The sequence below is a fragment of the Macaca nemestrina genome, chromosome 3, assembly GCF_043159975.1.
Source record: "Macaca nemestrina isolate mMacNem1 chromosome 3, mMacNem.hap1, whole genome shotgun sequence".
Lineage (NCBI taxonomy): Eukaryota > Metazoa > Chordata > Mammalia > Primates > Cercopithecidae > Macaca > Macaca nemestrina.
The window spans coordinates 139,511,852-139,532,707 of record NC_092127.1 but is presented as its reverse complement, the minus strand read 5'-3'; the positions used below and the strand labels follow the sequence as shown (position 1 = coordinate 139,532,707).

Here is a 20,856-nt window from a genome sequence, read left to right as displayed (position 1 = left end):
CTCCAGCCTGGGTGACAGAGCGAGACTCCGTCTCAAAAAAAAAAAAAAAAAAAAAAAAAAAGAAAATTTAGTGATGTTGAGCATGTTTTCATATACCTCTTGGCCGTTTGTATGTCTTCTTTTGAGATATTTATTGAGCTCATTAGCCCATTTTAAAATCAGATTATTAGGTTTTTTGCCATTGAGTTGTTTGAGATTTTTATGCTGGATATTAGTCTTGTGTCAGATAAATAGTTGGCAAATATTTTTCTCTTGTTCTGCAGGTTGTCTTTTTATTCTGTTCACTTTTACCTTTTGCTATGCAGAAGCTTTCTAGTTTGATATTTGTTAGTTTTTGCTTTTTAGTTCGTCTTTGTCTATTTTTGCTTTTGTTGACTGTACTTTTGAGGTCCTCTCCATAAAATATTTTCCAAGACCAATGTCTAGAAGTGTTTTCCCTACGATTTTTTCTTTCTCTTTTTTTCTTTTCTTGGAACAGGATCCAGCTCCATCACCCAGGCTGGAGTGCAGTGATATGACCACGACTTCCTGCAGCCTTGACCTCTTAGGCTCAAACAATCCTTCCACCTCAGCCTTCTGAGTAGCTGGGACTACAGGTGTGTAACACTATACCTGGCTAGTTTTTTATGTTTATTTTTGTAGAGATGGGGGTCTCTCTCTGTTTCCCAGTCTAGTCTCAAACTCCTGGGCTCAAGTGATCCTCCCACCTCAGCTTCCCAAAGTGCTGGGATTACAGGAACAAGCCACTGCACCTGGTTTTCCCCTATGTTTTCTTCTAGTAGTTTCATAGTTTCAGGTCGTGTATTCAAGCCTTGAATCCATATTTAGTTGATTTTTTTTTAATATAGTGAGAGATGGGGTCTATTTTTGTTTTTCTGCAACTGGATACCCAGTTTTCCAGTACTGCTTACTGAAAAGACTGACCCTTCCTCAATGAATGTTCTTGATATCTTTGTTGAAAATCTGTTAGCTATAAATATGTGGATTTATTTCTGGATTCTCTGTTGTGTTCCATTGGTCTGTAGCTCTGGTTTTATGCCAGTACCTTACTATAGCTTTGTAGTGTATTTTGAAGCCTGGTAGTGTAAGGCCTCCAGTTTTGGTGTTTTTGGTTTTTAGTTTTGTTTAGTTTAGTTTTGTTCTGCTCAGGATTGCTTTGGCTATTTGGAGTCTTCTGTGGTTCTGTGTGAATTTTAGGATTTTTTTTTTTTTTCTATTTTTGTGAAGAATGTCATTAGTATTTTGGTAGGGATTGTATTGAATCTATATGTAGTTTTTGGTAGTATAGCCATTTTCACACTATTAATTCTTCCAAGCTATGAACATGGAATATGTTTTCTTTCTTTTTTTTCATCCTCTTACATTTCTTTCATTGGTGTTTTATAGTTTTTCTTCTAGAAATCTTTTACCTCCTTGGTTCATTTTATGCCTAGGCCTGTTATTATTATTTTTTGGTAGCTATTGTAAATGGGATTACTTTGACTTCTTTTTCTGCTACTTTGTTGCTGGTGTATAGAAATGCTATTGATTTTTGTATGTTGATTTTGTACACTGCAACTTTACTGAATTTATCAGTTCTAAGAGTTTTCTGGTACAGCTTTTTAGGGCTTTCTATATATAACATCACATTATCTGCAAACAGAAAATGTTACTTCCTCCTTTCCAGTTTGGATGCCCTTTCTTTCTTTCTGTTGCCTAATTGCTCTAGCTAGTAATTCCTGTACTGTGTCGAATAAAAGTGGGGAAAGTGGGCACTGTTGTGTTGTTGCAAAGTTTGGAGGAAAGGATTTCAACTTTTCCTCATTTGGCATGATGTTGATTGTGGGTCTGTTATATATGGCCTTTATTGTGTTGACGTATATTCTTTCTATACTTAGCTTGTTGAAAGTTTTTTTCATGAAGGTATGTTGAATTTTATCAAACGCTTTTTCTGTGTCTATTGAGGTGATCATATGGTTTTTGCCCTCTATTATATTAATGTGATATATCATGTTTATTGATTTGCATATGTTAAACTATCCTTGTATCCATGGGATAAATCTCGCTTAATTATATATGATGAATGATGTTTTTAATGTGCTGCTGGATTCGGTTTGCTATTATTTTGTCGTGCATTTTTGTATCTATGTTCATCAGGAATATTGGCCTATAGGTGTGTGTGTGTGCACACGTGTGTGTGTCCGTCCTTGTCTGGTTTTGATATCAATACTGGGCTCACAGAATGAGTTTGGAAGAATTTCTTCCTCTTCAGTTGTCTGGAAGAGTTTGAGAAAAATTGGTATTAGTCCTTCTTTAAATGTTTGGTAGAATTCCACAGAAAAGCCATTGGTTCCTGGGATCTTCCTTGATGGTAGACTTTTTATTACAGATTCAATCTTGTTACTTATTGGTGTATTTAGACTTCCTATTTATTCTTCGTTTAATCTTGATAGGTTGTATAGTCCAGGAATTTATCCATTTTTGCCAGGTTTTCTAACTTGGCACATAGTTGTTTGTAATAGTTTCTAGTGATCCTTTGTATTTCTGTGGTGTCAATTGTAATGTCTCGTTTTTTGTTTCTGATTTTATTTGGGATTTTTCTCTTTTTTCTTGGTTAGTCTAGCTAGTGGTTTGTCAGTTTTTGTTTATCTTTTCAAAAAACCAACTTTTTATTTCACTGGTTTTTTTTTTTTTTTTAGTCTTGCTTTTCTAGTTTCTTCAGATACATTGTTATATTGTTTATTTGAAACCTTTAAACTTTTTTGATGTAGGTGTTTATTGCCATAAATGTTCTTAATACTGCTTTTGTTGTATTCCATAGGTTTTAGTATGTTGTTTCTATTTTCATTTGTTTCAAAACATTCACAAATTTTTTCCTTTTTTATTTCATTTTTTTAGAAACGGGATCTTGCTCTGTTCCCCAGGCTGGAATGCAGTCATAGCTCATTGCAGCCTTGAACACCTCAGCTCAAGCAATCCTCCTGTCCCAGCCTCCTGAGTAGCAAGGACTATAGGAGACTGCCACTATGCCTGGCTAATTTAAAAAATATATATTTTGTAGATACAGAGTCTTGCTATTTACTCAGGCTTGTCTTGAACTCCTGGGCTCAAGCAATCCTCCTGCCTCAGCCTTCCAAACGGATGGGATTATAAACATGAGCCACTATGCCTGGCTAATTTCCTTCTTAACTTCTTCATTGACCCATTGGTCATTCAGGAATATGTTGTTTAATTTCCATATTTGTAAAGTTCTTCTTATTGATTTCTATTTTTATTCCATTGTGGTCAGAAAAGATACTTGACATAATTTTAATTATTTAAAAACTTTTAAGACTTGTTTTGTGGCCTGATACGGGGTTTATCCTGGAGAGTATCCCATGTGCTGATAAAAAGAATATATATTATGCAGCTGTTGGATGAAATGTTTTGTAAATGTCTGTCAGGTTCATTTGATCTAAAGAGCAGTTTAAGTCCAATGTTTCTTTGTTAATTTTCTGTCTTGATAATTTGTCCAATGCTGAGAGTGGGGTGTTGAAGTCTTCTTCTATTATTATATTCAAGTCGATGGGGAGAGTTAAAGGGATTCCTCTTGGTGTCAGGTATGACATGGTCTACGAGCAGCTGCATCAGCGCTGGGTTTGAGGTGCAGGTGCTCAGAGCAGCTGTAGGGCTCAGAGTCTCACAAACCCCTTGTGGCACTTGGGTCTTGGGGTGTAGATTTGCTCTCTGTGACAGGGTTGGATGTAGGTTGCCCACACCACCAGAATCGGTAACTCCGAGTCATCCCTTGTAGCTGAGGCGGGGTTGTGGTGATGGTTCTTCCACTGGGTACAGGGCACACCACTGGCCAGACTCAGGAAGAACAAGGGTGCTCCAGAGGTTTGGGCCTGGGGAGCAGGAGATCCCTGCAATCTGGGAACTTGAGCCAATAGGGCTCAGTGGCAACTCAGTTCCCATAAGGTGACTGTGTAGTGGTGACTCTAAAATAGGCTTGTCCAACCTATGGTGTGTGGCCACATGTGGTCCAGATGACTTTGTATGTGGCCCAACACAAATTCATAAACTTTCTTAAAACATTGAGTTTTTCTTTTTAAGTCTGTCAGCTATGGTCACTTATCGTTAGTGTTAGTATATTTTACGTGTGGCCCAAGACAATTTTTCTTCCATTGTGGCCCAGGGAAGCCAAAAGATTGGATACACCTCCTCTAGACCGTGGGATGGTGGGACTCGGCAGTGTCCCAGAGTGAGAGGCCAGGTGCAGTGGCAGCAAGTATCCCAGAATGGTGGAGCACATCTGTCGTTTGGGCCTTGGGGGAGCAGGGAACAGCAAGTGTTATCTTCACTTCCCAAGAAGAGGGGTATCTCAGCAGTTCAGACTTGAGGGAGCTAGTCCAGCCCCAAGGAAGCACAGGGTACTGGAGTCGTTTGGCCTGTAGGACAGGGTGTCTCACCTCAACCACTGCTCTATTTCCCTGGGACGTGGGGTACTACATCAGCTCAGCCCTGAGATCACAGCTGCTCAGCTTGGCCAAGGCACCAATTCCCCAGGGGCTGTGCTGCTTCAGGACTGGGAGGCATGACTCTTCTGGGTGGCCCAGGGACCATTTTCCTCAGTTGCAGAACACTGCATCAGCGTTAAGTCCTAGGGTGCATGGCCTCTCTGAGTGGTAGCCGAGGCATCATTTTTTGGGATGCAGGGTGCTGCTTCAACTTAAGTATAGGGGAAGAGTGACTACTGTGAACGGCTTAGGTACTGTTGCAGGGAGGCAGGGTGCTGCTTCAGCTCTGGCCTGAAAGGGCAGGGGTAGGGGTAGGTGGAGTGACTCCACCTCTGCTTGGCGCTATGGGAAGGCTGTAACAGCTACTTGCAGCTCAGCTTGGGGCTGTCAGGTCACCGGGATAGGGTGGTTAAGTGGCAGCTTAGCCTCAGGGATGAAAGGGAGCTGTGGCTATGCACCCCTGGAGCAAGACACACTCCAGCTGTAGTTTCAGTTCCTAGGTGGTATAGCACAGTAGCCACGTGGGCTGTGGGGCACAGCACGGTGTTCGCTCCTTCTCTTGGGGAGCACAGCTATGTGGACTCCAGGCAGGTCCCCCAACTGGGCTGAGTGCCTGTGAGGACCGCAGGGGACCCCAGTGATGAGGTTTGTAGATATCCAAGGTGCTGATGGGGATTTATGGAGTCCTCTTACCTCCACACCATAAGGAGAAGTTCTTCCTGGTTCCCAGCTAGTCCCAGTTAGGAGACAGGACAGTAGAGGCCCAGGATTTCCTTCCATTCTCTTTGGCCATCCTGAATTTCTCTGCTCACTGGGGTTTCTGTTACTTCTGTGATGCACTGTGGCACTCTCCCTCACTTATTTTGGTTAAAATGTAGTTGTTTATTCATTGTTCTGGTTGTCATTGTGAGAGAGACAAGCACCAGGGGCTTCCAGTTGGCCATCTTGCTCAATGCCATAAATCTATAGATAGAAGTCTTTATTTGGTACTTTCTACTGATTTCTGATCAGTATGATCTGAAGAGCTGTAGTTGTACTTTTATTAGCAGACATATCATATATCTTCTCAATTAGCTATGTGAATGCATATATTTAATCATCCAGAGTAATGATGAACTCAGAGATTTCCTGCTGTACCTCCCTCCCTACACATGCGTCTCTCTCATCTACCTGTAGAGGCACATTAATTAACCCCACACTGTAAATTGATTTTCTTAGTTTCTTCTTCCTAAGCACATTTTACTCCTTAGTTAGCTTTTAACTGACATTTGCAAGAAGGATTTACTTTTTTTTTTTTTTGAGACAGAGTCTCACTCTGTTGCCCAGGCTGAAGTGCAGTGATGCAATCTCATCTCACTGCAAACTCCGCCTGCTGAGTTCAAGCAATTCTCCTGCCTCAGCCTCCAGAGTAGCTGGGACCACAGGCGTGCACCACCATGCCTGGCTAATTTTTGTTTTTTTTTTTTTTTTTTAGCAGAGACAGGGTTTCAGCATGTTGGCCAGGCCAGTCTTGATCTCCTGACCTCAAATAATCCACCCACCTTGGCCTCCCAAAGGCATGGGCTCACTCTGCCTCGAAAGAACAAAACAAAACAAAAACCAAAAAACAAAAAACACATTCAGTGATACATTATCAAACGGAGGTTGACCTTCTGAGGCAACTTGGAAGATGTTGTTTGTTCTTCATATCCTAAGCTTAAGTTCCTTTTCTGCCTATCTGCTTTCACTGGAAGGGACATCAGACTACCTTCCTGCCTTTTAATAAATCTGCTCTAAACCATTGTGTACAAGGTTAGGTATTCTATTTCTTTTTTTATTTTTCTTTTAATCTTTGAGGGAAGATGGCCTTTTAAAATTCTCATTCCGGTGTTCATGAGCTGTCTTTGAGTTGTTCCTTTTTTATCAAATCAATTATTATCACTACAAAATAAAGCCAATTCCTATATTCTGTTCTAATTAGAGATGACGAATAGCTCTCATTCATTCCTACACATAAACAATCTTGCAACATCTTTAGATTTTTTTTTTTTTTTACTTGAGGTGAGATTCTTAATTTTTCTTTCAAATTAAAAACAAAACAAAACACACCTGGGCATGGTGGCTCACGCCTGTAATCCCAGCACTTTGGGAGGCTGAGGCAGGAGGACTGCTTCAGTTCAGGAGTTTGAGACCAGCCTGGGCAACATAGGGAGACCCCATCTCTGCCAAAAATATTTTAAATTAGCCAGGTGTGGTGGCTCATGCCTGTGGTCCCAGCTACTTGAGAGGCTGAAGCAGGAGGATCACTTGAGCCCGGGAGTTCAAGGCTGTGGTGAGCTATGCTTGCACCACTGAACTTCATGTATAAATATGAATCATTTTGGGAATAAATGAGCAGGAAAGTATGACAGTTGCAGATGTTGGGATAGAGAAAAACATACGTGGAGACACACCAAGAGAGACATAGACACATACAGAGGTATACAGAGACAGAGCTAAGCAGAGAGAGACCTCAACAGAAACAAACCTTAGACATGCTCTTAAATTGGCCTGAATCTAAATCTGTTTCTTTAGATACTGGAGTAATATAGGTGTATGGAGCACATTTAAAGAAAACATAAATGAGAAACTGCTTTCCATGTGACACCTCCTTCAAGAGATATGTTGTCCATTTTATAAGCACTGTTTATTATCTGAGGAATGGTTCTTACAGAATCAGCAACTATAAAATTATATGTGATATCAGAAGATAATGCCAGGGTATATATGTAGAACAATATGTCTGTGACAGCTATCAATTTATTGGCTCTCAGCTCCGGATTAACCCTTCAATCAAGTGTCTGTGGTGATGGGCAGGGTCCTTTTAAGCATCTCTCCTTTACAGTCAGCACGATGTTAAGCTCTTCCCATAGGGGGCGCTGTTGGGGCCGCTGGTGGCTGCTGCCTGATGGGTCAGTGGTATGGGTGTGAGGACATCTGATGGAGTTCTGCTCCAACCACTGCCTACAATTGGTGGTGCCTTGGGACCTTGCAGCCTCATTCTGGCCATAACCTTCTCCTGGGCCTGTGGATTACAAACTTGAGCCCTGAAAGATTCCTGCAGGATCAGTACCTGGAAAGCCTTCCCCCGACATTGGCTCCTCACTCTCTGCAGATCCTGTGCGGATCACCTGTGACCTGGAGGGTTCCCACTGATGAGTCACACCTGCTGCAGGCCCTCACTCTCTGTGCACAGCCAGGCCGTAGATTGCTGGTGGACTGACCCTGCCTGCACTCTGGACAGTTGTTTCCTATGTGCTCAGGGACTGCAGAGCAGTTCCAGCCTGGGCAAACCAGCTAACTTCCCTGCTATGTGGGTCGAGTTCAGTTCTCCAAGGAGGTCTGAACCTCAGAGTTGGGACTTTTTCCCAGCTTGTCTTTCCTTGAGTACTCTTCCTTAACTCTAGGATACCAGACAGAATTTCCTTATGTCCTATCGTCACTCGTTTATCAGAATAACTCTTTATATAAATTATATTTCCCCCGTTCGACCTACTGTAAAGCAATAGCAATGCTGATGTCTTAGCAAGAAATACAGCTGCCTTTCCACTTAGAGAATAATTTATAGAATGAAGTAGGAATCAGTGAGCCAGTTTTTTCATTCACAACTTTTTTCTTGCCTAATTTTGATTTTAGAGTTTCAAAATTGGGTGACAGCTGCTTTCATTTCTCAAAGGAAATGAACACAGTCTTGTTTCATTAGCTAGATTGTCAAATCCACACCAGGAGAGGTTCTAATTCATATGAAGGATAAAATTTGTGATGAAGCAACAGGAATCTGATTCCCACTGAATCAGTCAAGTTCCCACTGAAAAGGCCAGTTGATTAATTTCAGTCAGGGCAGAACTTAAAATTACTGGCAACGTGTGATAAAACTGATTCCTTTTGAGGAAAAATAGTGCAATTAAATCGGAATAAGTGCATAACTTGTTTAAAACAGATCTAGGGAAGAGTGAACAGGGGACAAAATCTGTATCACAACCTTGGCGAATATGTAAAAGTAGTGGAGACAGTATAAACTTATAATTATATAGCTAATAGAATAAATATGACAGGACTTTCAACTTCTAAGGTTATTTTTATTTTTAAATTAACTTCAATTTCTCAGTTTTTTATTTAAATTTTAAAAATTATTCAGATTATTAAATTCATGTTAGTCTTATTGTGATCATTAACAGTAGGAACTGTACAGATGATTGGCAGTGGTTCTCAAATGTTAAAATACATCAGAATAACATGGGAAACTTGCCGAAATGCAGATTCCAGCAGACTTGGTTATGTCATAGCAATTGGAATTTTTAACAAGCATTCCAAGGATTCTGATGCAGATCGTATCCTGACCACACTTTGAGAAACCATGATTTAGTTTCTGAATGAGCTCCCCATTAAGAAATGTGAAGTTTTATTTAGAAATTAATAAGACAACCCTTTCTGATATTAAAATGGTCTTTATCATTTTATCCTATGCATCCCGAAGAGTTAAGGCAGCAGGAAATACTTTATTCCAATAATCTATTCCTGTGTAGAAGAGCCCATTCACATTCACCTGACCACTTTTTATACCTTGTTAGGAAATGAAGTTATTTCTGGCTATAGTTCTTCCTTTTTCTAACAGTAAGGTGAATAAAACTCATGTTGTTCCAAAAGGAAAATAATAACTCCAACCTAACAATGAAGCCAGCACTACCACGGACAATTAAACTGAAGACAAGTAAATTTGGAACCATGTAAGAATAAAAAGCCAACATTTCCCTGGGTATCCAGAGACCCAGTATCTTAATAAGAGATGCCTGAATAACATACTAGTTTAAAGGTAGAGCTTAAAGCATATATTTACCATTTAAACTCATGAATTATTTTAGGTGAGAATATTAACAGTGGAGGAATAGGAAAACTGGGATGTCCCAGGCTGTTTCTCCTTTATAGCTCCCTCAAAGGACCTCAGTTAAGCCCACACTCCTCACCTTAAAAGACAGCCACTGATTCTTAGGGGTGGATCCACACTTGTTAATCTTCTAGTCTGGAAACCAGCTGTGCAAAACAAACCCTAAAATGTTCCCCTACAGCAAAGGAAAAGATGTTTGGTTTCGACACCGTCTCGTCTCGTAGAGAAACTCAGGCACTTTCACTGTGGATCCTCCCTTCATTCTTTGGGGTTAAGTGGCCACCGCAAGAAACAAAACAGCATGAGAAATGGCTGAGTCAGCCAACATGTAGTGACATGCCCAGGAACTTCTCAAGTGGCCCAGGAAGTGGAGGCCTCCTGATTTTCTCGCAGGACATTGTCCTTTCCTGGAACCTTGCAGGTGGCTAGAGTATCTGCATTTGGAGTATTGCAAGATTATCTCACCTGACTTCTGACCAGAAGTATATCTCCAAAATGATCACATCCACAGAGACAATTATTGACTGTGAACAAACATTCTCAGTGACATCACATGTGTTCTGAAACCCTGACCACCAACATGCTCCTGACTGTTTTCATGGTCTTGGCAAAGGATACTGTTGGGAGAAAGAAGGATGGTTTCTACTGTAAATGACATTTTAAAAATAGTGGGAGAAGAATGCAAAATGGGAAAGGGATAAATACATAGATTTCTAGCTAAACGCATTTAAAATGAAACTTTGAAATTTTGGTTAGTGATTTCTTTAAAGCACAGAGGTCAAGTCCTACTACAATAAATATCACATTCACCTAAAAATTGTATTTCAAAGTCTCACTTGGTGCCTTACCCATTTCACATAACAGAACAATGTTTCCATGTAATGAAAGAATGGATACAATCCTAGGAGTGTCACAAGCTTTCTGATGTTTGTGGCATGCCAAGCAGCATTGCCTGTTACTGTGCTGTGGGAGTCAATTACTTTTATGTCTATAAATTAGAAAAGTGGCGGGTGCAGTGGCTCATGCCTGTAATCCCAGCACTTCTGGGGTCAAAGTGGTAGGATCCCTTGAGCCCAGGAGTTTGAAACCAGCCTGGGCAACATAGCGAGACCCCCGTCTCTACAAAAAAATAAAAAAATTAGCAAGGCATAGTGGTGCACACCTGTGGTCCCAGCTACTCGGAAGGCTGAGATGGGAGGATGGCTTGAGCCTCAGAAGCTGAGACTGCAATGAGCTGTGATCACACCACTGCACTCCAGCCTGGGCAACACAGTAAGACCCTTTCTCAAGAAAATAAATAAAAGTTATTGAGAAAGACTGAATATGTAAAATGTTCCCCAGTCAAATTATGAAAAATGGTAATCTTGAAGAGTGTTGGGAACTGGGAGCCCCCTGGATTCCTCTGAGGAATTTCACTAAGAATAGCTGTAGGTGTTTGCTGGCTGGCTTCCACCTGGCTTGGCTTGTGAGGGCTCATTCAGGATCAGCAAGACACACAGGTAGTTACTGATGGAGTTAATTTCAGGCCCATGTTGGCCTAAGACTGATGACCAGGCAGTGTGGCTATTGAATGCTGTCACTGGTTCTATTGCTTCCCTGGGAGACAGGACCTCTGAATGAAAACACCCCTGGGAAACCAAGGTGCTGTCTTATTTGTATCAATGGAGTCACACAGTATATAAGCTTCAAAGAACAAAGCCATAGCTTTGGTTGACTATGCAAAGGAAACTTCTGGGTGGCCAGTTGTTTATAAGTTAATCAAAACACATCTCTACTGGAGACCCAAACTATAATTTTGATATTCTTACCTAGGAGATAAAACTTCATTAAGTAATTAAAATGTACTAAGGGGAGAAGGGACATTTGGTTCCCTTGTCATTTTTTTTTTACTGCAAAATTTTACTCCCCCAATTTTCTAACACTGGCTACTATGAAACTCGTAAGCCCAAATCAACAAAGGTGGCCACCAGCCACAGATCAAACGTGAAATAACAAATCTACCTACAGCACAGCCTAGGATGTACCATCTGCTCAAAGTATTAGGCTACTGCTATCTCCAGTAGCTGTAAACATAGCCTGGCTGCCAGCCCATAACTCCTCAGCCTTCCACTTCGTTTCTATAGGCTTACAACTGGAGTTACAGAGTAATCTCTGAAATGTTATTATTGAAACACCATAAAGCAAAATCAGTCTTCAGAGGTTAAGGAGGGAGTTCTTAATCAAAGTGTGGTTGACAGGTTTGACATTTTAGAAAACTTTTTTTTTTAAAGCATCATTAAAACAGTCTCAATAAACAGGCTGTGTTTAGCCCAAATCTTGTTCAGGAGAACAGCATGGGTTCCGTTTTGAATTTTGTTGGATTCTGGATGTCCTCCTCCTATGATATAGGTCTGAGAGTTGTTGTCTTTCTTAATAAAATTTAGCTTTGTTTCCCCACCAGTGATAATGACATGAAGCACTAGGAAATGATGCAATAACCGCAGTGCATGAGGCCTTCCTCCTGGGGAAGGTGTGATACAGGAAAAGAGCAGGGGAACAGGACTCCCCCATACTCGGTCCAGTGGAAGTGCAGAATGCCTGCTTGTGTTTGTAAAAATAAGACAGGAATGTTAAGAAAAAGTCTTCACGCTCAACGTGACTATCTTTGGAATTCATTTCATTAAGGTTTTCACAAAATACAAAGCTCAAACGTAATCGTCTACGTCCACCACAAAACAGAATCAAATAAGTGGTTAGCACAACAAACATAATGATCTTTTCCATTTTAAAAAATATAAATAACAATGTTCAAGGTTTTACAGTTTTCTTAGTGTGTGTCTTTTTAAGGCTTTATGTTGCAGACCCTTCATTAATGGTACTTGTACCCTGCCATCAGGATACACTGCCCACCAGCAAGGAAGGCCACTGTGGATACATTCCTGAGGGGGACACACACTGATCCATGTTGCCTCAGCCTGTTAAAAACTAAATGATCAAACACCCTCCAATCAGTTCTCAGTTTCATTAACTTTCTTTCTACTACAAAGTAATAATAGAAAGGGGTACGTGTCCAGCAGCATTCGAGCTCTCAGAAGATCAATCAGGAAGGGCAAGAAGGAAAAAGGCTTCCTCCTGGAGAGAATTTTTTTCCTTTCATCCAGAACAAACACCAGTAACCCAGATAGTTCAAACAGTGGTTTGTACTGAAACATTTTTCAGATTAAATAGTGTTGAGAGAAACAGTGATCTTTTGGTTGGGTATTTTAGAAGAGGTTAAAGTGGAGAGGTTAATGTTGGGAAAACACCACTGAAAGTACAGCCCCCAGCAGGAGTGGGCTCACTCGTGAGGTTTGGGGGCAGAGCCAGGGCCCCAGCCTTGGGAATGAAATCTGAGGGCAGGCTCTCCAGCAGACACTTGACTTGCTCCTGACCCAGCTTGATCTTGTCGTCCAGTTTCCGCTGCTCAATGAGGAGCGTGGACTTCATTTTCACGAAGTGCTGGTAGTCCTGGAGCTGCTCCTCTGAAAGGTAATTGGCCAGGATGCCCAGCACTATCCGCTCCCTGCGATCCAGGTTCTCCTTCAGCTCCCGGGCGTCCTCATGCTGACCAGCCAGGATCTTCCTTTTCTCGTAGAGAGAGCTCTGCCAGGGAAAATCGGACAGATCAATGAGGGCCAGGGAAAAGGAGAAAAGAGCCAGACTCCCTGCAAGGACACCTCTGACAGAACTGGGAAATATCTAAGCTCTAATCCTATTGTCACTCCTAAGTAAGGAGGCTAACTTTTTGAAAATCAGCTTATTATCCTTATATTACATATTACAGCATTCTCTAGTTTATAACATCATAGGGTAGCTTCAGTTTGAGAGGTGTTACATTAAATTGGGGATAAAATTGCTTTTGGATTCTTGACTTTAAAACCAATAATCAGCTGGGCATGGTGGTTCACGCCTGAAATTACAGCACTTTGGGAGGCTGGGACGGGTGAATCACTTGAGGCCAGGAGTTCAAAACCAGCCTGGCCAACAAGGTGAAACCCCGTCTCTACTAAAAATACAAAAATCAGCCAGGCATGGTGGTGCATGCCTGTAGTACCAGCTACTTGAGAGGCTGAGGCATGAGAATTGCTTGAACCCAGGAGGCGGAGGTTGCAGTGAGCCGAGATTATGCCACTGCACTCCAGCCTGGGTGACAGAGTGAGACTCTGTCTCAAAAAAAACCAAAAAAAAACCCCCCAAAAATCACGGTACCTTGAGTATATACACTAATATGGTGGTTCTCAAGGTGTGGTTGCTGGACCAGCAGCAGTGGCATCACCTGGGAAATTGTTAGAAATGCAAGGATTCAGGCCCTCTTCCACCTCCTGAATAAAAAACTCTGGAGGTGAGGCCCAGTAACCTGTTTTAACAAGGCTTCCAGATGATTCTTTTGGGGCTAAAGTTTGAGAACCTCTCTCTAATTCATAATAACAATGAGATCATCATATTTCCCATCTCTAAAGAAGTCAGTTTCTATTTTTTCAGTTCTCTTTTGCAGGCCTCTGAATCTAAAATGAGAGAAATTCTGTTGAACAATGATGGCAATGTCATACTCTAAGAGTTTCTTATGCTTCTCTGTGATATTGTAGCATATGTTATCTTTAATGTGGTTCTCTGTCCAACATGCTGACACATAATATTTTTAAATTCAAAAAAATTTATATTTAACCATTCAGACATTTTAGGCAAAGTAATTGAGGAGACAAACCCACAGCCAACATTATACTGAACAAGGAAAAGTTGAAAGCATTCCCCCTGAGAACTGGAACAAGACAAGGATGCTCACTTTCACCACTGCTATTCAACATTGTACTAAAAGTTCTAGCCAGAGCAGTCAGGCAAGAGAAAGAAATGGCATCCAAATTGGTAAAGAGGAAGTCAAACTGTTGCTGTTTGCCAATGATAGGATCCTATACCTAGAAAACCCTAAAGACCATCCAAAAAGCTCCTACATCTAATAAATGAATTCAGTAAAGTCTCAGGATACAAAATCAACGTACACAAATAAGTAGCACTGCTATATACCAACAGCGACCAAGCTGAGAATAAAATCAAGTGAGCAAACTTACTTGTATTTAAGAATGGAGGCGTGCATGTAAGTGTTGAATTTAATTCAGTTCTAGAACAATTTATCTTGCCCTAACTAGAAACTTCTCTAGTCTTTCTTATCTCAGATATCTAGAGCATTCATCCAGGTGGCCCAATAGGCAACTTGGAATTATTTTCTGCTCTACCCTTCCCCTCATCTAACATGCCCCTTGCTAATCCAAATTCATTCTCTAATTTATTCCCTCTTCTCTATCCCCAGGACAATTGTCTACATCAATAGCATAAAACCTCCTTGTCTAGACTATTACAATGAGCCTCCCAACTGTTATTTTAACATCAATCTTGCCCCTCCCCAGGCTGACTAAGTCACGAAGTTAGTTCATGACTCTTCCCGACCTACAGGCTGAAGTCTAAAGTCTAGGGTATGACTGCAGTAAGGTCTTTGTGATGATTTTCTGTGCTGGATATTGTGTCTGCCTCTCCAGGTCCACTCTCCTCTGCCCTGTGCTGAGGGAATCTGAACTCTAGGGGTTGTATCCACTGGGCTCCCTTGCTGTCTGGATTTGACCACGGGGAGTGATGGAAAAGACTGGAGAGTGCAAAAAGAAATTGTGGCATGTATCCCTGGCTGCCTCTGTGCCAGGCTTCGAGTTAGTGGCAGCTGCATTCTTCCACCAGGGCCTCAGTGCTGTAGGGCAGCTACAGCTATGGTTCTGATCAGGGCTCCCTTCCCCTTGCTCCTTCAGAAAGAGGCCGATAATGGCTTTGCTGCTGATGCTAGCTCTGGGTGAGAGACAAGGGGAGGAGCCCTCATTACCCTTTCCTGGTTTCCCCCTTAATCCTTCCCATACCTTCTTTGAACTTGCTTCTTTATCCCTTTTGATGGGGCCATGTACTTTCTGTCAGTTTCTAATATTCCTATTCCTATAGCTCACTTTTTTTTTTTTTTTTTTTTTCCGGAGACCGTCTTGCTCTGTCATCCAGGCTGGAGTGCAGTGGTGTGATTTTGGCTCACTGCAACCTCCACTTCCCAGGTTCAAGCAATTATCCTGCCTCAGCCTCCTAAGTAGCTGGGATTACAGGCACGCGCTACCACACAGGCTAATTTTTGTATTTTTAGTGCAGACGGGGTTTTGCCATGTTGGCCAGGCTGGTCTCAAACTCCTGACCTCGTGATCTGCCCGCCTTGGCCTCCCAAAGTGCTGGGATTACAGGTGTGAGCCACTGCGCCCAGCCTTAGCTCACTATTTTTAAAAACAAACCAACGAAGCAATCACTGTATGTTCTAGACATACCAAACCACATGCAAATCAATTCTTAAATATGGCATCTCTTTCTTGACTTTATCCATGGTATTTCTTCTAAATGGTGAGGCCCTTCACCTCTCAGTCCTCTTAGAATTAAGATGTTCTTCTAAACTGTATTCATGTGCCACTGTGTGAAGTCCTTCCTGCCTTACACTCTCCCAACTAAGAAGTGTTTGGTGGCTGTTTCTCACTATGCTCAGCACCAGCACACAATTGCTCCTGCATGCTGCTTTCCTCCATAACTTGTGAGTTCCTGGAGAGCAGGGCCAGTGTCTTAGTCAGCATTTGTCCCCAGCAGACACAGCACCTCATATTTGACGGGCTACTGTTAGCTGTTTGTCGAGTGGAAGAAAGGAGGAAAGGACACACTTCTGAGTTAGGTAGTATCAGACAATTTCTAGATAAGGAAGCTGACTCAGCACATTGACATGAGGTAGATGCTGAGAGTGGTGCTGCAGAGTTCCTAAATGCTGAGTCACTTTCCTAAATGATTAGGATCCAGACTTTTTCTAATCCTTTTAAAATCTATTTGAAAAAGGACATCTTTCCTTTTAATGCAATATATTAGAAATTATTGGAGAATCCATGAGAGCAATGAAAAAGAAAGACGGTATGGTAGGCTGGACGCGGTGGCTGATGCCTGCAATCCCAGCACTTTGTGAGGCCAAGGCGGGTGGATCACCTGAGGTCAGGAGCTCAAGACCAGCTTGGCCAATATGGAAAACCCCGTCTCTACTAAAAATACAAAAATTAGCTGGGCATGGTGGTGTGCGCCTACAAGGCTGAGGCATGATAATGGCATGAACCCGGAAGCCAGAAGTTGTAGTGAGCTTAGACTGCGCCACTGCACTCAAGCCTGGGTGACAGAGTGAGACTCCGTCTCAAAAACAAAAAAAAAAAGAAAAAGATGGTAGCATAGACAAGAAAAGGAGCCCCTTTTCATGGCTGGAGTACTTTCCATCTTCTAGCATGTATGTACACACACACACACTGTGCACATATATATAAAATAATTGTGTCTACTGTTTGTTGTTCAGTATCAGGAAGGTAGGATCTGTCTGCTTTGCTCACAAATGTATCCCAGTTGTGCCTAGTCCACTAAGTGACGCACACAAGACCTCCACTAACTATTTGCTGTACAGATGAGTAGACGAAGAATGCTCTGTAGCTCTGGAATTCTGTTCAATGTAGTGATACAACTTGGGGTCTGCAGTAGGACTCCTATCCTAGCTCCCCCACTGGGCTGTTGTGAGGATTCCATGAGACTGCACATAAGCTTGCAGTGCCTGACAGGTGGAAGGTCTTGGTGAACTGTCTCCAGCGGGGTCAGCACTGTTACCTGTCCCCCTGTACCCTCCCTTCAAGGAGGGGGTGCAGTGGAGACACCCCGGTGCATCCTCATTGAGTGCCTGTGGCCCCTCCTGTAAGATACCCTGGAGCCTTGAGCCTGTGTTCCTGCCCCCTCCCTGTTTCAATGTACTTATCATGTTTTTATCTTTTTTTGAAAGAAAGGAAGGAAGACAGTTGGGAGGAAAGAAACTCTGGTGCCTGTGGTTTTCACTTTCCCAAGAATTCCATGAACCTTAAGTGTCAGCATTACATCTTTTTTTTTTTTTTTTTTTTTTTTGAGGTGGTCGCCCAGGCTGGAGTGCAGTGGTGCAATCTCGGCTCACTGCAACCTCTGCCTCCCAGGTTCAAGTGATTCTCCTGCCTCAGCCTCCCGAGTAGCTGGGATGACAAGCATGCACCACGGTGCCTGGCTAATTTTTGTATTTTTAGTAGAGACGGGGTTTCACCATGTTGGTTCACCATCTTGGCTAGGGCTGCCTTGGGCTCCCAAAATGCTGGAATTACAGGTATGAGCCACCACACCCAGCCAGCATTATATCTTGACACAGAAAATGCCTTCTCTGTTTCTTGGTTACCTATATATGTATTCTCTCCCTGCCCCAAACATATTGCCACAAATCCTCCTGAGAGAAAGGATGGCGTCTAATGGCACCTCTCTATGTATGTGGGCTCTGAGGGAGAACCTGTTGAACTGCATCACGAGGCCACCTACCCTTTCTTCATTACTGGCATCTTCACCAAGGCCGCTAAGGACATTCTCAACACGGGCTAGACGCCCTGAGAGGGAGAGCAGCAGGTTGACCACCTTGTCCAAATCCCCTATGAACATCCTATACTTGTCAAACTCATTGGGCTTGCAGAGCTCGCTGATCAGAGCCTCCACCTCTTCTCCCAGAGCGTTGTTGAGCTTGATGTCCATCAGCAGGCTCCCCTTCGCCTCCTGGAGGGTCTCCAGCTTGTGGGTGAGGCTTCCAATGAGCTCAGCCTGAAATGACAGATGAGACCGCAAAGATCAGCCAACAGGAGGTGCCAGTGGAAGCAGGAGTCACCTGCCCCAGCCGCCTTCTGTCATCTTCAAGGCTCAGCTGAATACCCTCCCCCTCCTCTATATGGAGTGTCCCCCAATATTATGCTATAATAGCCTTCTTTCCCTAAGGGTCTACCATTGCTTTTCTCTAAACCTCATATGCCAACACACAACCTTGTAATGTTCTCCATTGTGTCATGCTATGTACAGCTTTGCCTTCTAACTGGTTTCTTAACTATTTTAACTATTCTTTTTTTTTTTTTTTTGAGATGGAATTTTGCTCTTGTCACCCAGACTGGAGTGCAATGGTGTAATCTTGGCTCACTGCAACCCCTGCCTCCTGGGTTCAAGCAATTCTCCTGCCTCAGCCTCCCAAATAGCTGGGATTACAGACGCCCATCACCATGCCTGGCTAATGTGTGTGTTTTTAGTAGAGACGGGTTTCATAATGTTGGCCAGGCTGGTCTTGAACTCCTGACCTCAAGTGATATACCCACCTTGGCTTCTCAAAGTGCTGGGATTATAGGTGTAAGCCACCGTGCCTGGCCAACTACTCATTTTTAAAAGTCCTTTTAAGACATGTTCTCATTTGATCCTCATGACAATACCATGGGTAAGTAGGCAGGTAGAGTAAACAGTACTCTTATTTTACAAATACAGAGGCCAAGGGTCAGAGGAATTAAGGGATTCGCCCAAGGTCTTAGAGTTGAGTTGAATATTAACTATAGCTACCATTTGTAGAGCAGTTGATATGTGCCATACATATGGAGAAACTCTACATTGATTATGTTACTTAGTCTTCCCAGCAATCTTACAGTAGATACTGTTTTATCTACCTATAACAAGGGAGGAAACTAAGATGGCCTAATGGTGCACACGTACCATCAGGTAGGGCTGCTGTGAACTCAAGTCAGCCTCACTTTAGGGGCCACCCATGTATAATTATTAGAAATTGACACCAAGACCTTTATCAGAAAGTCAACTCCTTGTTCTACCTCCCCTGTCTCCAGTTACCAGAGCTGTGCAATTCGACACCTTAATTTGACACATATTTTCATACTTATAAAACAGTGAGGCAAATACCCAATATATTTAACTGAAGGAAGGAAGTAAATGTCTTAGTGGCTTCTAGTTTGAATTCATTTATATTAAGTGTCTACTGCTTCTTTTGCAAAACAGAAATTAAACTACACGGTTTTTGTAATTAGTGTCTCATTTTTCTCTTAGCCTAAAATAGCTAGATGGAAAGAAGACAATGTTTTTTAGTTAAAACTTACTTTTTTTTTTTTACCACTAAAAAGGTCCCAGCTCAACTGCACACACACACACATACTATATATATATATATATATATATATATATATTTAAAATCAGTGTGTGTATATATACACACACGCCCCAAACTGGCTTCAACTGGAAACTTGGTTAAACATAAAGGTTACAACTTCTATGTTGGACGTATATGTTCATTTTAAAGGAAAAATAAATAAATGAAACAGGAAAAACCTATTTTTGACCAACAGAATTGAAGGGTACTGACAACTTGTGTATTATTTCAATATCAGCACCAGAGAAGGTCCATGAGGAATGTAATCACAATGACTAGGGAAATATTTATTTCTCCACAATCTGCCCATCTTGGAGTTGGAGCATCAGAGGTACTTCACAAGTGAGTGAGGTTCATAATGTCCTTGAAATGTCTAAGTTCTGGCTTTAATGGTGACATCTTGTTTTCTCAATCTGCCTAATCCTAGAGGCTGCAGGTGGCTAAAAAATTCACATCCAGGCCAGGCGCAGTGGCTCACGCCTGTAATCCCAACACTTTGGGAGGCTGAGGTGGGCGGATCACCTGAGGTCAGGAGTTTGAGACCAACCTGGCCAACATGGTGAAACCCCATCTCCACTGAAAAAAATACAAAAATTAGCTGGTTGTGATGGTGGGCATCTGTAATCCCAGCTACTAGAAGGCTAACGCAGGAGAATCGCTTGAACCCGAGAGGTGGAGTTTGCAGTGAGCCTAGATCGCACCACTGCACTCCAGCCTGGGTGACAGAACGAGACTCTGTCTCTAAATCAATCAATCAATCAATCAATCAATCCATATCTGCTGCACCATCTCATCACAGGTTATAATCTTTGGTTTTCCTCAAGCTGTTAAAATTGCTTAATATTAATTATTTAAGTTTTCTTATCTTCTCCTGGAAAAATTTCATTTTCCAAAAAAGCAATTCCGGCTGGAAGCTATGAAATTTACCTGCAAGGTAACATGTTATGTACCTCCAGCAAAATGCCTGGCAGGGTGTGATGATCTTTCACTGTGATATCAGCTCATATAGAGAAGATGGCAAGGATACTGAAATGCAAAGCAACAGGAAAAATAAACACTGCATGCTGTTGTACCTCCCAGCATTCCTGCTGGACTGGGTTAAGACAAGTCAAATGTCATCATTCCTGTTTTTCAGATAGATGAGAGAGAATGTCATCTACATGAAGTCAGCCCAGGAATTTTTAACTTGTAGGGTACATTTCCTAGGCTTGTTGCTCTAGATGTTACTGGAAGACACTTAAAGACAACCGGGTTATACCAAATTGAAAGAGATAGTTATCACGGCAAAACATTCTTATCACTCCACCCTCAGGAAAAGGCCTTCGGCTCATTCAAATTTCAGGCGTCCATTTCAACCTCATGTCCTGAGAAGCAGAATTTCTAGAATGTCTAGAAAATGC

At 42.1% G+C, this 20,856-nt stretch overlaps 1 protein-coding gene across 10 annotated transcripts in view; it reads right to left on the bottom strand.

Moving 5' to 3' along the window:
- Positions 1 to 3,427: 3,427 nt before the first annotated feature.
- LOC105477254 (shroom family member 3) overlaps positions 3,428 to 20,856 on the bottom strand; it is a 356,760-nt gene continuing 339,331 nt past the window's right edge. For 9 of the 10 annotated variants that reach the window (XM_071093527.1, XM_071093529.1, XM_011733669.3 and 6 more), the window contains 2 exons: positions 17,815 to 18,087; positions 8,555 to 13,002 (listed from right to left, as the gene is read on the bottom strand). In XM_071093527.1, coding sequence (XP_070949628.1) covers positions 12,634 to 13,002; positions 17,815 to 18,087 — 642 coding nt within the window. In that variant the 3' untranslated portion in view covers positions 8,555 to 12,633. Of the gene's footprint in view, positions 7,522 to 8,554; positions 13,003 to 17,814; positions 18,088 to 20,856 lie in introns of those variants that run through there. The other variant, XR_011621253.1, reaches the window with a different exon arrangement.